Source organism: Macaca fascicularis, chromosome 12 (genome assembly GCF_037993035.2).
Source record: "Macaca fascicularis isolate 582-1 chromosome 12, T2T-MFA8v1.1".
Lineage (NCBI taxonomy): Eukaryota > Metazoa > Chordata > Mammalia > Primates > Cercopithecidae > Macaca > Macaca fascicularis.
The window spans coordinates 121,524,035-121,539,276 of record NC_088386.1 but is presented as its reverse complement, the minus strand read 5'-3'; the positions used below and the strand labels follow the sequence as shown (position 1 = coordinate 121,539,276).

The 15,242-nt window shown below is 38.8% G+C and overlaps 1 protein-coding gene across 4 annotated transcripts in view; it reads right to left on the bottom strand.

Moving 5' to 3' along the window:
* Positions 1-15,242, bottom strand: part of NYAP2 (neuronal tyrosine-phosphorylated phosphoinositide-3-kinase adaptor 2) — a 327,009-nt gene that overhangs the window by 141,125 nt on the left and 170,642 nt on the right. For all 4 annotated transcript variants that reach the window (XM_015432881.3, XM_045367793.3, XM_015432880.3 and 1 more), the window contains one exon: positions 7,114-8,208. In XM_015432881.3, coding sequence (XP_015288367.3) covers positions 7,114-8,208 — 1,095 coding nt within the window. The remainder of the gene's footprint in view (positions 1-7,113; positions 8,209-15,242) is intronic.

Below are 15,242 nucleotides of genomic sequence, written 5' to 3'. Positions count from 1 at the left end.
AATCTTCCTCATGGTATCCTCTGAGGTGTCTTCAGGTCTTTGGGTATAGCTCAGCTCCTAAATACCTTTGTATTTCAGAGTACAAGGGGTTCCAAATCTAGTCCCTAACTCTGGTCAGGTTGCTCCAAGTTACCATACATCCAGGAGTCTTGCCCAAAGTCAACATGCCTGCAGGTGGGCAGTCACAGGCTGAGGATTCTCTCATTCTCCATTGCACAAGAGACATGCAGGACTATAGACTCCCTCCTCCAACCTTCCCGTTGGTTTTTCAGTACCTGTTTTTGTCCTACTCTTTGTCAGCACCTGCTTTCATAAGCAAAAAATGGAGGGAATATAAAGTCCTTAACTATTTCACCTGCTAAGTTTTATGGAAAACTAAATGTAATTTATTTTCCTTTTTTTAAAGACAGGGTCTTGCTCTGTTGCCCAGTCTGGAGTGCAACGGTGTGATTATAGTTCACTGCAACTTCGAACTCCCAGACTCAACTGATCCTCCTGCTTCAGCCTCCCAAGGACCTAGGACCACAGGCATGTGACACCACACCCAGCTAATATATATATATTTTTTACTTTTAGTGGATATATGGTCTCAGTATGTTGCCCAGGCTGTTCGCGACATCCTGAGCTCAAGCAATCCTCCCACCTTGACCTCCCGAAGTGTTGGGATTACAGGAGTGAGCCACCACATCCAGCCTCAAAATGTATATTAAATAGGCTAAACACAATGTGTAGATTCTCCAAAACAAACAAACAAACAAAAAACAAACAAACAAACAAACAAAAAACCTAACATTTATTCCATGTTTTCCAGGATATCTTATTTTTGGGGAAGTTGATATTCCTAACCTCTCAGATACGAATCCAGAACTCTAGGCAAGACCTAGTTGGTGGATAAAGTGGCCTTTGGAAGTACAGGTCACAGAGTGGCTATGTTGCAGGTCACATACTTTAATTAGTTGAGAGGCTTCTCAGACAAGTTTGAGTATCTGGTTTCTTGGTCCACAACTGATTTTTGATTTGATATTACAATGAGGAAAAGAGTGAAAAGAGAAGAGGAGAGGCAGAGATGGTGGGAGAAGCTAGATGCATCAATAAAACTATCTGAAAGAAGGCAGGAGGTAGGAAAACCACCGGAAACAGACAAAATAATTTAAGTGAATTTAAATGATATAATAGTAGATGGCACTTCAGGTCTACAATCTCAAATAGACCCTAAAGACATCTCAGCAGAATAATGAGCTATCAATACTATATCACTGCTATTATGGATGACCAGAAACAATGATACCACCTTTGTGTGACACCTCCCCTGTTCGGGTCAACTTGCTCGACACTTTGCATTAGCCTGTGGCAGGCAGACAGTGACTATCACAACAAGGACCCTGAGTTACCAAGACAGCCAGCGTACATTAGTAGACCCTTCTTTTTTCTTACAAATGGAACAGCATTAAAAATATATTTTAAAATACTCTTTCCAAAATAATTCATTTTACACATTTTAAAAATAAACTTTGGCATCTTTTTATTTACAAATTCTTGAAAAATTAAATTAGTAAGAGTTAGTTGGAGCAGCTCCTTCGTAATCAATGTTTAATGTTTTAGGTATCACTGGACTTCACACAGCACAAAAAAGGAGAGAGGTATGCGGGCCTGTATAACCATGTGAAGTGAGGGTTAAGTGTTTTTAGGTTTTTGTGGGTTTGTTTTGTGTGTTTGTAGGTTTGTTTGGAGCTGTGGTTTCTACGTGGATTTTTTTTTTAAGAAAGTCAATGAAAAGGCAAAGATGATATCTGATTCCTAATTCTATTTCATCAGACCTACAAGATTCATGTATATCTATAATTTTAAAAATATAAAATGACATCTAAAAGAATTAAATACAGGCTAGGTGTGGTGACTCAAGCCTGTAATCCCAGCACTTTGGGAGGCGAGGCCAACAGATAACCTGAGGTCAGGAGTTCAAGACCACCCTGGCCAACATGGTGAAACCCCATCTCTACTAAAAATACAAAATATTAGCCAGGCGTGGTGGTACATGTCTGTAATCCCAGCTACTCAGGAGGCTAAGGCAGGAGAATTGCTTGAACCCAGGAGGCAGAGGTTGCAGTGAGCTGAGATTGCACTCCTGCACTCCAGCCTGGGCTACAGAGTGAGACTCCATCCAAAAAAAAAAAGTATTAAATACTTTTTAAAGGCTAAAAGATGAGATTTAATAGTTAAAATTTATGAATCTCCAATAACGTAGACTATGGTTGAGTATGACATAGCTTTTTTTCTTTATTTATTTTTATTTTTTGGTAATACCAGGACATCATTTCTCTTTTAATAATAATGACAGGAGATGAGTGGGCCTGGACCTCTGTTTTCATCCCTACTTCTGGAGCTCCACCACACCCCATGCCTTCTGCCCTGTTCTGCATGTCCCTTTCTGAAAGGAGCAACCTGACCAGAGTTAGGGGCTAGATTTGGAAGTTGTTGTACTCTGGAATCCTTCAAAGGTATTTAGGAGTTGAGCTACACCCAAAGACCTGAAAACACCTCAGAGGATACCATGAGGAAGATTGCAAAAGTTCTGGCAGGATCAAGGCCTGTTAGCTTTCTTAAACATCTCCAATAAAGACTAATCCCTTTCTGTGCGCCTCACTTCTTGGTGCCCACATCTGTTCACATGCCCTTCTGCCCCTGGGCGTTCATGTCTTTTGTATCTTAGTGCCTTAGTCTCTTCTTTTGCTGCTTCATCTTCTACTTTTTCTCTACATTTTTAATTTACATTTCTCCATTTATAACTTCTCTAACTCACTGTTTTCCTCAAATAGATTATAAATTTTAATTATGTTCTTCATTAGATCTTGTACTTTTTCATAGAAATGTACATTTACCCCATCTCTGTTGAATACAGGCTGATATGGTTTGTCTCTGTGTCCCCAACCAAATCTCATCTCAAATTGCAATCCCCATAATTCCCATGTGTTAAGGGAGGGACGAGGTGGGTAGTGATTGAATCACGGGGGTGGGGTTTTCCCCATGCTATTCTTGTGATAGTGAGTTCTCACAAGCTCTAATTGTTTTATAAGGCAATCTTCCCTGCTCTTGCGAGCTCTCTCTTTCCTGTCACCATGTGAAAGAAGTCTTTGCTTCCCCTTCATCTTTCATCATGATTGTAAGTTTTCTGAGGCCTCCCCAGCCGTGTGGAACTGTGAGTCAGTTAAACCTCTTGTCTTTATAAATCACCCAGTATCGAGCACTTCTTTGTAGCTGGGTGAAAATGGACTGATATGTAGGTTAAACATTTCTTTTCAGAAATATTTCTGTTTGAGGGAATAAAGAAAGTTTTCTACTTTTAAAATTTGGTTTGATTATTAATTTCTATGATTCATGGCACCAGATTCATTAAAACGAAATGGCCCATTCATGACCTACATCTTCTAAAAAATCAAATCAAAATCACAAAGAATATATTAAAAAACATGCAAAAGAAAGATGAAAATGATAGGTAGTAAATTATTTTCATTTAAGCCTCCAAAGTTCATTATAAAACATATTTGTACCTGACCTGCTTACCATGTGGACACAAAAATTTATAGCAATAGCATATGAGTTGATCACTTCTTACATGCCTTACATCATTCACCTCTACACAAATTTTAAAAAATACATTAATAATAATGACCATATAAAAAAGTTACTAGAGCTACAGTGACTATCAGATGTCCTAATTTAATCACAGATAAACATTATAATGTCCCATCAACCAGGAAAAAACACTTCCTATAATAATGAATGTGAAGGCCATATTTAGAAAATTGTGAAACAAAATGAAATTTATTTATAATCTATCTCCTTTGTCTTATTTTATTTCTTCCCTATTGACCAATCCCCATCAACAATTATAAATAAAACATGAAATTGATACATTCAGTGTGCCTTTTATAGATTATTATAAATGAGTTTAAGGTATACATTTTATTTGACATGCTTTCCCTTCATTAAAGCACAGACTATATTTGTTTAGATTAAATATTAGGAAATTCTCAAAACTGACTTCTTCACTAAACCACCAGAGGCTTGGAAAATAATCAGTTTTACTTTTATTTCTGAAATGCAGAAAATTCCTGAAACTTAAAAAGAATAATGAGACTCAGGGTCATAAATGTTACACTACTTCATATCACTTATTCTGTCCCTAAGGTATCAACAAGTCCACAAATCCCGTCTGGGAAGAGTAAAGGGGAGAATTGTATCCATGAGTGTACTGCAATAGAAGTTACTAGTTAATTCCCAATTAACAATTTTGGTTCTATTCTTTGCACTATGGAAAGATTCTGAGAGCCCCGTTGACAGCATCTAATGGTGTCTTTCTATTTTCCTTGAGAGTCAAAAATAAGTAGCAATTTGATTTGTCCATCCGATTTTTTAATTATTCATTTGTATTACCTGCATTTTTCCTCCTTTCCATTTATGTAAAGTAAAATATTGAGGTTAATATAACTCAGGGGTATCCCTTTCTCTGCAGAGTTGATGCATGGTTAATAGCACATGTAAAATAATTCAATCATTGGCTCCCTAAAGGCTATAAAGAGCCCTGACCACTCTTCCATGTACAAGCTTTGTTTTAGAAGTACACAAATCTTGTTTTTGGAGTTGGATGGGGAAGTCTGTGACATATAGTACACAGACTGATTCTAACAGATGGATTTTTCTTGAAATAGCTTCATTAGTTAATCATTTCTTTTGCATATACTTTTTTTTCTAGTTAATTGGCATAGCTGCCAGCTGGAGCTGTTAAGGATCCTCCAAAGAAGCTGATAGGTAGGGAGAAAATCCAATTGCCTCACCAATTCCAAGATGAAATGTCTATTAATTTCACAATACCCATTATGTGTTTTTAAAGTAAAATGTTTAAAATAATATTTTCTCTTATTCTAAATACCTTATTTGAACTGTGTGAAAACCAAATCAATCAATGAATTATCTGAAAGAAACTTCAATGAATTATCTGGAAGAAACGTTAGTAAATTATCTAGACTAGGGTTTTACAACCTTGGTAGTATTGACATTGTAGACCAGATCATTCTTTGTGTCTGTGTGGGGTCCGGTGGCAGTCTTGTTCTTTATATGCTGTTAAGAAGCATCTCTGGCTTTTACCCAATAGATGTCAGTAATGCCCCCAGTTGTAACAACCAATAATATCTCTAGACATTGCCAAATATCCTGGGGTACAAAATTGCCCTAGTTGACAACTGCTCTAGAAATAGATTGTTCCTAGTTTTAAATTCAACTGTTAAAATAATTTTATGTTTGTATGTACATATGCATGCATATAACTCCAGACATGCCTAATATATTAGAAATGACTGCCTTTCACTTAGGCAATTAAAATGTTTTGGGGGCAATTATTGAAGCAGCTTGTATTTTCATAAGTCTCTGGGTAAAGGCAAAAAAAAAAATTAGTAACTTGTAACTACCAATAAATATTAATTATCTAAAAAATGCCATTGTCATTTTCATTATCAAAAGTATTGAGGGTTTCTTTTCCTTTAAGGAAAGTTCTCAGTATGACTGTATGAATAGTATGAATAGATAAATAATAAAAAAAAAATCATGTGGCGGCATTATTTGAGATGTAACTGATTAATTATCAGCTTAGGTGCCTAAGGAATTTTTAAGTAAGAGAAATAAATGTAATTTAATGAAATGGACTTAGAAAAAAAACTAATCTGGGTCTGTTTTGACTTTACTATACACTTGTGAATTGATTTGGGACTCATAAAAGGGTTATTCAGATAGATAAATTTCCTGGTCTTTGAAATTCAGTAGTAAAAATAATATTCACCACCTTAGTGACTTTTCTGTAAGTCATATATTGATGGATCTAGGAAGAGTACCACAGAAATAAGATGTAAATCACCATGACTTTTAAAAGGAAAACAATGGGCCTATTCTCATTTATAGTAATGGTAAAAATATCAGAACATGAAGTATACAAAGAGAATCATTTTTTATGTCAAAGAATATCCTAAATTCTAATCAAACTGCTTTCCTTCCAACAGAGGTTTTCTAATGGGAATTTGCTCAAGAAGGTTTTTTTGTTTGTTTGTTTCTTTGTTTGTTTGTTTTGAGATGGAGTCCCGCTCTGTCACCCAGGCTGGAAGGCAGTGGCATGATCTGGGCTCACTGCAAGCTCTGCCTCCCGGGTTCACGCCATTCTCCTGCCTCAGCCTCCCAAGTAGTTGGGACTAAAGGTGCCCGCTACCACGCCCGGATAATTTTTTTTTTTTTTTTGTATTTTTAGTAGAGATGGGGTTTCACAGTGTTAGCCAGGATGGTCTCTATCTCCTGACCTCGTGATCCACCTGCCTCGGCCTCCCAAAGTGCTGGAATTATAGGCGTGAGTCACCACGCCTGGTCTTAAGAGTTCTTTTAAGTTTTAACATTTATCAATTGCATGTTTGAATGTTTAATTCCGCCCCCAAACCCCCTGCCCCCAAATCAAGGCATTTACCTAAAAATTCCATTATGGTCTCTGTTTTCACTGTTTGACTTTCCAGGGCCATTGTAAGAATTTAGATTTTTTACTTTTTTTTTTAAACACTCTTCTTTTAAATAGGAATATAACATTTCCTATTTAAAAATGTTATATTGTGCAGATTGTCACTTTTAATTCTTTCAGCTAACATTCAAGATACACTATCTGGCTTAGTGTGGCAAAAGTGAATTAACACATTTTGCATGTTAAGATTGCAACTCAAAGGCCTCAAGACCACGTACTCGGTGTGTTGTGTGCACATACCTAAAATTCCATAGTGGTCCCTATTTTCACTGTTCAACTTTCCAGGACCATTGCAAGAATTTAGATTTTATACCTTATTTTTCAAAACCACTCTTCTTTTAAATAGGAAGTGGTATATTTTGCAGACTGCCATTTTTAATACTTTCAGGATACGCTATTTGACTTAGCACGGCAAAAGTGAACTAACACATTTTGCATGCTAAGATTTCAACTCCAAGGCCTCAAGACCCCGTACTCCGTGAGTTACCCGCACACAATGGACTTCACCCTGGTTGTAAGCCTGACACTGGGCTCTGGGGCTCAGGCAGGCCCTGCACACTTACTCTCTGCAGAGTCTTTGGAGCGCCGGCCACTGGACGACTTGCGTAGCAGGCTGCGGCCGGAGGAGAACAGGCTGGTCAGTTCCTCCAGCGGGCTCGTGGGTGTCCGGGACCGGGAGCCGCCCGGGGCAGCCCCGTAGGTGTTCACGGCGGCGTTGACCATCTTGGCCCCATCTTGCGACACGGGTCTGGGGGTCGAGTGAGGCACTGAAGGAGAGCTCCTTGAGAGGCTGCCCGAATGCACAGCGTCATAAGGGGGAGGCCTTTTGAGGCTCAGGGGAGTCAGGGACCTCCCCATGCTGACGGGGGAGGGAGAGGTGGAGTGGCTTTTAGGGTAGCCGTGGGGAGACTGGGTTCGATACAGCGTGGACGGGGGTGGGGGCGACGAGGAGAGCGCAGGGGTGGCAGAGGCAGGTCCCAGGGCCGCGGCCTGCTCTTTCTCCAGTTTCGCATGGCTGGGGACGTGGGACGGCAGCGCGGAGGGTGACGCCCCCTGCGGCTGTTTCATGTAAGACACGTTTTCCAGCACGGGAAGCTTCGTGACCTCCAGAGGGGTGAGCGGGGACTCGTCGGAGTTGGGGGAGCAATGTACGGGGGCGGGGGGGAATACCAGCAGAGGGGGTCTGTGAGAAAGCAGGTTGGGGAAGGGCGGGGGGATGTCACAAAGCAGCCCCTTGGGGGGGCATGGCACTGAGGCCTTGGCAAAGTCCAAGTCAGGCACCGTGGGAGTAGCACACTGCGAAGAACAGCTGTGATGGTCAAAGTCACATTTGGTGTCTTGGCCCAAGTCGTCAAAGATGGGGTACTTCATTTCCTCGTAGACAGCCTCGCTCTGGTCGTCGTCCTCCTTCCTGAAGTCTCTGAGAATGTTCCCCACCATCTCGATGTACACGGGCTCCTCTTCCTCGGGGTCTCCCGCGGGGCTGCCCATCTGGGACAGGGAGGAGTCCCGCGGCAGCGATGTCCTCCGGGGCCCGTGCTTTTTGATGTACGTTTCATCGAAAGATGTGCTCAGCTGAGTGTTCGGATTCCGCTTCGGTTTGGGAGGAGGAATCTTCTTGGAATATTCATCACTGTGGGGTCTTGGTTTAGCTGACACTAAAAGAAGAAAAAAAACGTAGTGGAATAGATGAGTATAATTGGAAAGTTTTCAAAAATGATTTGCATGTGGGTTTACTACAATAAACTTTAGACCAGAGGGGTAGACAGCTTCATTCTTAGTTTGAGGTTCAGACTAAAAATCAACCAAAGAGTCAAGCATTTTCCATATTTAGAAAACTTGGTGGAATAATAGTCATCTTTAAACTGATATTAATAATCTAACACTGATAAATGCATTAAAACCAGGACTGTTCACTCCTTTCCCTTAGAATGCCTAAATAGAAGCTTTCAGATGAAACATATTGGATAAAAGCAATCATAAATTTTGTGAAAACTAACCTGCATGAATTGAGAATGAAATGCAGGAGGAAAAAAAAACCCAAAAACTAGAGTCTCTGTTGGCACTATTGGTCAAAAATACCATACAGATTGCACCCTTTTACTGATGTGGTTTTTGCAGGTGAACACATCTTGCTTGCATTTAGGATAAAAATTTCCCAGCCTGCTAGACTTAAAATCTGTCTTGGTTCAAATAAATAGCTTCCATACAGATGGGTCTGATATTTCAGGGGAAATTGATGTGAAAATCTTATGAGGCTAGACAAGTTAATCTTTAAATCTCCAGGTATTGTTGATTATGGTGTGTTTTCCTGTTTTTGTTCTTAAGATCTCTTATGATATTCCAAGTGCTGTCTCGGAATGAATTTATTAGGTATGTTCCACTGACACATCAGAATGCCCTCGAGAGTTTTAAAAGAGAATAATTCAGGGAACGATGTGTAAGTTTTAAGGATAACTTCTGGAAACTCATAACAGATATGTGTACCAAAGCATTGCACAGCCTGCTGGAAGACCCTTTATTGGCAAAACATAAACTTCTGACACCATACAATAGCATGGAAGAGGCTGGCAAATGCCTGTGACTAAAATCAATTGTTTAGCATGCAAGGAAGGTACTTGAGTCTTGTTATTATCTCATTATCTCATTGTGTTGATATATGATTACAGAGATCATCTTTATTATGCAATGTAGCAGAATGTGGTTGCTTACAGAAGATGATAGCATATAGTGTAAGTTGACAGTACAGCTTAGAGTTGTAAGACTATCAGGAGCTAACAGGCTAAAGAGAAGGGTGTCAAGGCACAAATGGGGAAACACCTGAATTTTCCTTTTTTTTTTTTTTTTTAACTTTAACTGGCCTAATTTATATAGAAGAGTTTTACTAAAACGTGGTAAAGGAGCTGAAAATGATTCAGGATAAGCTAGATGGCTGCTCCACCCATCAACTGAGCCTTCAGCAACAGGGAACCAATCAAATATTCTAGCAGCGACTATGTGTTTCACCTTTCTAGATCACTCCTGTTTCAAATATTTTGTTCCAATGTGCCTATGATGATGGTTTTACTCACTACAACCAAACAGCTTTTTGAGGGGAAGGTTCGTAATGTGTCTAGAATTTCCATTAACCCATACTGGGTAGAACTAGATGTTATTTTCCAGGGGGGCTGTAGCAGTAAAGTCTTTTAATGCCCAAAGTGAAAAGCCTAGAGACAAAATGGGGTGAAAGTTACGCAGTCAATCTTTTTAGGAGGGACCCAAAGCAACCAATAATTGTACCACCTAACTTAGCATGTATTTTACTGGTTTTGAAATCTCAGTACATTAATTTTCATATGATTTTAATAAGTCATCAGATTATATACAAAAGTCTGAGCCCCAATAAAGTAAAACTATAAATCAGCGAACAAGGTTTACATAGTTTTGGTCAGGACTTGGAAGAACCAAAGCTCATCCAGATTATTCTTCTGAAACTTGTTTCCTGCCATTTTCAACAGCAAGAAATGACTGTAGACCAAGTACAGGTTCTGGGAAATTATTTTCTACAAATATTGAGTTCTAGGGATTGAATGGAGTGGGGCTGAGGGAATTCTTTGAGGGCAGAGGACTGAAGAGTTAGGTGCTCTATGAAGGGAGGGTTAATCTAAGGCTAGAATTTAGTGTGTCCCTGAGATGGGTAATTTCATCATATGGAAATAATCACATTTAGAATTATGTTTTCATTTTTTACCCTCTTAAATTATAATTTACTTTCATTATCTTTGCCCCTTCACTAAAGTCTGATACTCCAGAATAGACTGCGGAGAGAAATAACAAGGTAAGAACTTAAGCATCTGCTAAGCCTATGCCTAGATAGCAGCACTGGATCTATGGGAGACTACGGTGTGGGATTCCCAGGTAGTGAGGCTGTCAGTGGCAGATCTGGGCATGGTACGGTATTCAGAGAAGCAACAGTTGATTAACAACACTGGTGAAAACTTCTCTCTTTCCCACACAGATGAGAAAGTGGCCTTTGGAATGGAAGAGAGCTATGTTTGGATTTACTCCAATTGTGAGCAAATGCCATTTCATTTTGTTTGCCAAAAGAAACAGAAAAAAATTAAATAAAACCCCTCTATATCTATGAAATGATTTAAGAAAGAGAAGTTTCTATTGCAGAATGCAGCATACTTAAAATTAAGTAGAACAACTGCTAATTGAGAAGGAATCTAGACAGTCCATTTACGAACAATTTCAATGACAAACCAAGTATAGATGTTGTATGACAAGGGAAACAAAATATAACATCTTATGGTGCCTGTGAGATTATCAGAGTTGACAGTTGCTATTGACTGAATTGGGTTCCCATTCTTCCACAAAAAAGTCATCTGTTGAAGCCCTAACTTCCAAAGTGATGGTATTTGGAGATAGATCCTTTGGGAGATAATTAGGCTTGGATGAGGTCATGAACATAGGACCCTCATGATGTGACTGATTATAAGAAGAGACAGCACAGTTCTCTCTCTCTCTCTCTCCTCTCTCTCTCTCTTTCTCTGTGTGTGCATGCGTGTGTACGTATGCCGTATGAGAACAGAGACAAAGCATCAGTCTAATCAGTCTACAAGTCAAGTAGAGAGCCCTCACCAGAAACTGACCATGCTACTATCTTGATTTGGAACTTTTAGCCCCAAGAATTGTGAGAAAATTTCTCGAATTTAAGCCACTCTCTAATTTTGTTACAGTAAAACAAGTTTAGTTACTTAAGACAACATTATATTTATTAAGTCCTAATGTAAAAGACCTTTACAGATGAACAATGAACATTTTAATTTCATCCTCTGGGATTGGAAAACTTCAACTTTGTTATTTTAGGATTAAACAACTCTTTCTAAGCCCCTTAAGTTTCTCCTGCTCCCTGTCCCCTACCTCCCTTAACTTTTACAACTATGTCACAGAGAGCACATTCTGGCTACATCTAGAGATGCTCATCCCATACAAGGGCCAAGAGCACCCTTCTACCACATGCCTTGTCATGCTCACTCTTTTGAGCTGACTCTCTGATTCTGGTTTCTAATTTGTGGAAGGCACTTACTACTTAAATCTGACCCATTCTCTGGATGTTTGCTGTTTGTTGTTTGTTTCGATACTTTTACTCCTGTTTCATGCTGCTCTGCTTGTTCAGTCCACAAGCTGAAGTTAGTCTCTAGCCTGCCTTGCCATGGAAATCCCTCTTTATCTAGGCAAGCTTCTTCTCTCTTCCCTTCCCTGCTGGTGAAGAGATCCTAATGCAAGCAGATTCATAAAGTTCAATGAATTTCCCCTCCAGTCCTTTTTCTTATTATTGATCCAACTTTAAAATGAAGGTGTGAGTGTGGGGTAAAATGGCTCATGCCTGTAATCCCAGTACCTTGGGAGGCGGAGGCAGGTGGATTACTTGAGGTCAGGAGTTCGAGACCAGCCTCGCCAACATGGTAAAACCCCATCTCTACTAAAAGTACAAAAATTAGCCAGGTGTGGTGGTACATACCTATAATCCCAGCTATCTCAAGAGGCTGAAGCAGAAGAATCGCTTGAACCCAGGAGGCAGAGGTTGCAGTGACCCAAGACGGCACCACTGCACTCCAGCCTGGGTGACAGAGCGAGACTCTGTCTCAAAAAAAAAATAAATAAATAAATAAATTAATTAATTAAATGAGGGCATGAAGATGTTTTGAGGATAGACTCTTCAGTAAATTATAGATGATCAGGATGAATTAACGGATTCATTCTTTCAATATGGGGGCAGGGGCTTCTTTAAAAAAAAATCTGCTTTTCATTCCCTGATATCCATCCTTGTAATCTCATGGTTCTTTGTGGTAAATCAGAGGAGGAAACAAATTTGTTTCCAATAAACTAATTTTTCTTTTCATTTTCCATGAATCATCTGGTTCTACCTTAGTGCAAGTATTGAGTAAATAATTTATATAACAATGAAAATGTGTTTCAACTGTTACTATCATGGGTGCTGTTTTAAAAGTGTATCTATGTAAGAAAAGTATGAAATTTCAGACAACATTGTCCCATAATTTATTCCAACTTAACCTCATTCTAGGAACTTAAAATTTTTTTTTAAAACCATTTTATTTAAAATGCCACTTCTTTATAAGGTACTTAAAAATAGTCTTGTGCTACATACATAGATGCTAAAATATTGCTAATAAAAGACAATAAAATGGCACTGCAAATTTCAACATTTAACCAAATTCAACCATAATAAAAAGGTGATTTTCATCACTCTTGAATATATTTTAAATTATTTCTAATAAGCCCAAAGATAGAAGCAATAATTCCTGTTAAGCTTCAGAACACAAGTTTTAATGCTTAAAATAGTATAATGACAGTAGCATTTAATAAGCAGAAAGTGACATTTTTGAAATGAGCTATGTGAGCACAAAGGTTATACATGGCTTTCAGTCATGCCCAGATGATCTTCCTTTCACAGCTAATTTTGGAAATTCACCACGTGCCTTGTCAACCTATCTTTAGGAAATACTTTTTTCCTTATTAAAAAGAAAGTGTAATGTAAAACCATGCTTTAGTATCTGTAGGTGTTCTTGACCCAAGAGGTGAAAAAAAAGAGATACAACAGAGGTTAGCCTTGTCCCTTCCTAGAAAGACTGTGGCCACAGAATCCCAGAATACAAAGGGCTCTTCGAGATATCCAGCCCAAATTCCATATATTGCTAATGAACAAATATGAATTCCTTATTAACCACAGTATCTAAGAGAATCTCATAACTTAAATTTAATTCCACACCCTTTGAAACAAAGAAACCCGTAAAGGAAAAAGCTATGCAATTCATTATTTTGTATAGGGCATAAAGTATCCTTTTAAACAGTCCTTTCCATAGCAGCACTATAACTTTGCATGTCGTGTTTTAGAGTTATATTTAAATAAGTAATTCAAACAGGAAAATGTGAATCCATTGAAGGAAAATAACGTCTACACTGTGTGATACTGGAACTGGCTGATTCTGGAAGGTGAGAGACACATTTCCCACTTTCAGCAGAACTGTGCTCACAATAACTCTTTTCACAACTCACAACTCCATGACTTTGAAGGATATTTTTATTTTCACAGTCACAAGCCCCACAATACTATCCACTATTGTTTTTTTTTTTTTAATTAAGATGTTAAGGAATGGAAGTTGCAAACTCAGTCCGTTTATAGTAGGAACAAGAAAGCGTAATCATGCACAAAAAGGATTAGGTTAAAAGTAGTAGGACCCGTGTTACAGTACTGGATCTGGCGACAGTGAAAACAGAGAACTCAGATGAACGTTTTGGTGGGACCAAATGAAGTAAGGCATGGAACTGGCTCAACAGTGTGGTCAGAAAGTCAAGTGGGACTGAAAGGGTCTTGCCTTAAACTAGAAGACTTGATTCTAATCCCTTCTCTGCCTCAGTCAGGATGCAGAACACTGACAAATTAATTTGAAGTGTATTTTTATTTACACTCACTTTTGCTATATACACAACAAGGGACTTTAATCAGAACTACTGTTCTTTAAAGTATTCATTTCAACTCACTAGTTGTAAAATAAAATTAGAGTTTGTGACCAGCATTTTAAAACAATAAATTAGAATAGATTAGAAAATATGATTACCTTTCATGGGAAAGAGCTAAAGGTTGCTTCTTGAAACAATATATAAGTATATAGAAATTCCCTAAGCCACACATATTTCTTATAGGTCATGATCAAGAATGTTTGGAAAACCCTAAACCAGAACACCTGTGGCTGAAAGTCTCCAGTAACTGATCTATAAATTCTTTTTCTCCCTATACCTACATATGTTCTCATTCAGTAAGAGGTGGAGTCTATTTCTTCCTCCCTTGATTCTGGCAGCTTCCACTTTCTCCCAAGGAAAGCAAGCCACTAAGTCATAAATCTGACCACTCAAAAGATCACCATGCTGTAAGGAAGCTCAAGCTATCCATGGGGAAAAGAACCAAGAAATGGAATCAATAATGAAAATGAAACCCTAGCCATACAACTTCAGTGAAGCTGTCCCAGTGGTCCCCACATCTGTCTGAGCTACCCTAGATGAGATAGCAGACATTTTGGCTCAGTGGTAAGCCATGTCCACTGTGTCCTGTTGAATTTTTAACCCACAGAATTTTGAGCAAATATAATCAATGCTTTTTATATCTCTAAATTATGCAGTTATACATACCTAAAACTGGTATCAGAAGTACAGTGCTACTATAATAAAAATCTAAAACCTGTACACCGGTTTTGGCACTCAGTGACAGCAGAGGCCTGAAGGGTAATGAGGAGACCAGCTGGAAGCTCTAAAGCTGTTAAGGAAATTGATATTGGAGGCTGGGAAAAGAGAGCGTGGTGTTATATATTGGGGAAAAATTGGCAAGATGTTGCCTGTCGTAATGCAGAAAATACGAAATGTACCTAATGAAATTGTGGACCTAATGAAGGTGAGTTCTGGAAGAAGATGAAACTGTGAGTTGGTTGTTTTAGCCATGTACAATAGAGGACTGCAGGAGACAGAGCACTAAAGAAAGAGCTGCTTAGTTTTCAAGCAGAAATGAAAGGAAATAGTTCCAGCACAGTGTTTGCCATGAAGACTTTTCTGAGCAGCAAAGGGTTTCAAAATAAAAACAAGCCTCAGAGCAAAGGTCAAATTCAGAGCTCTGCCAGTAAAACGTGGACTTGGT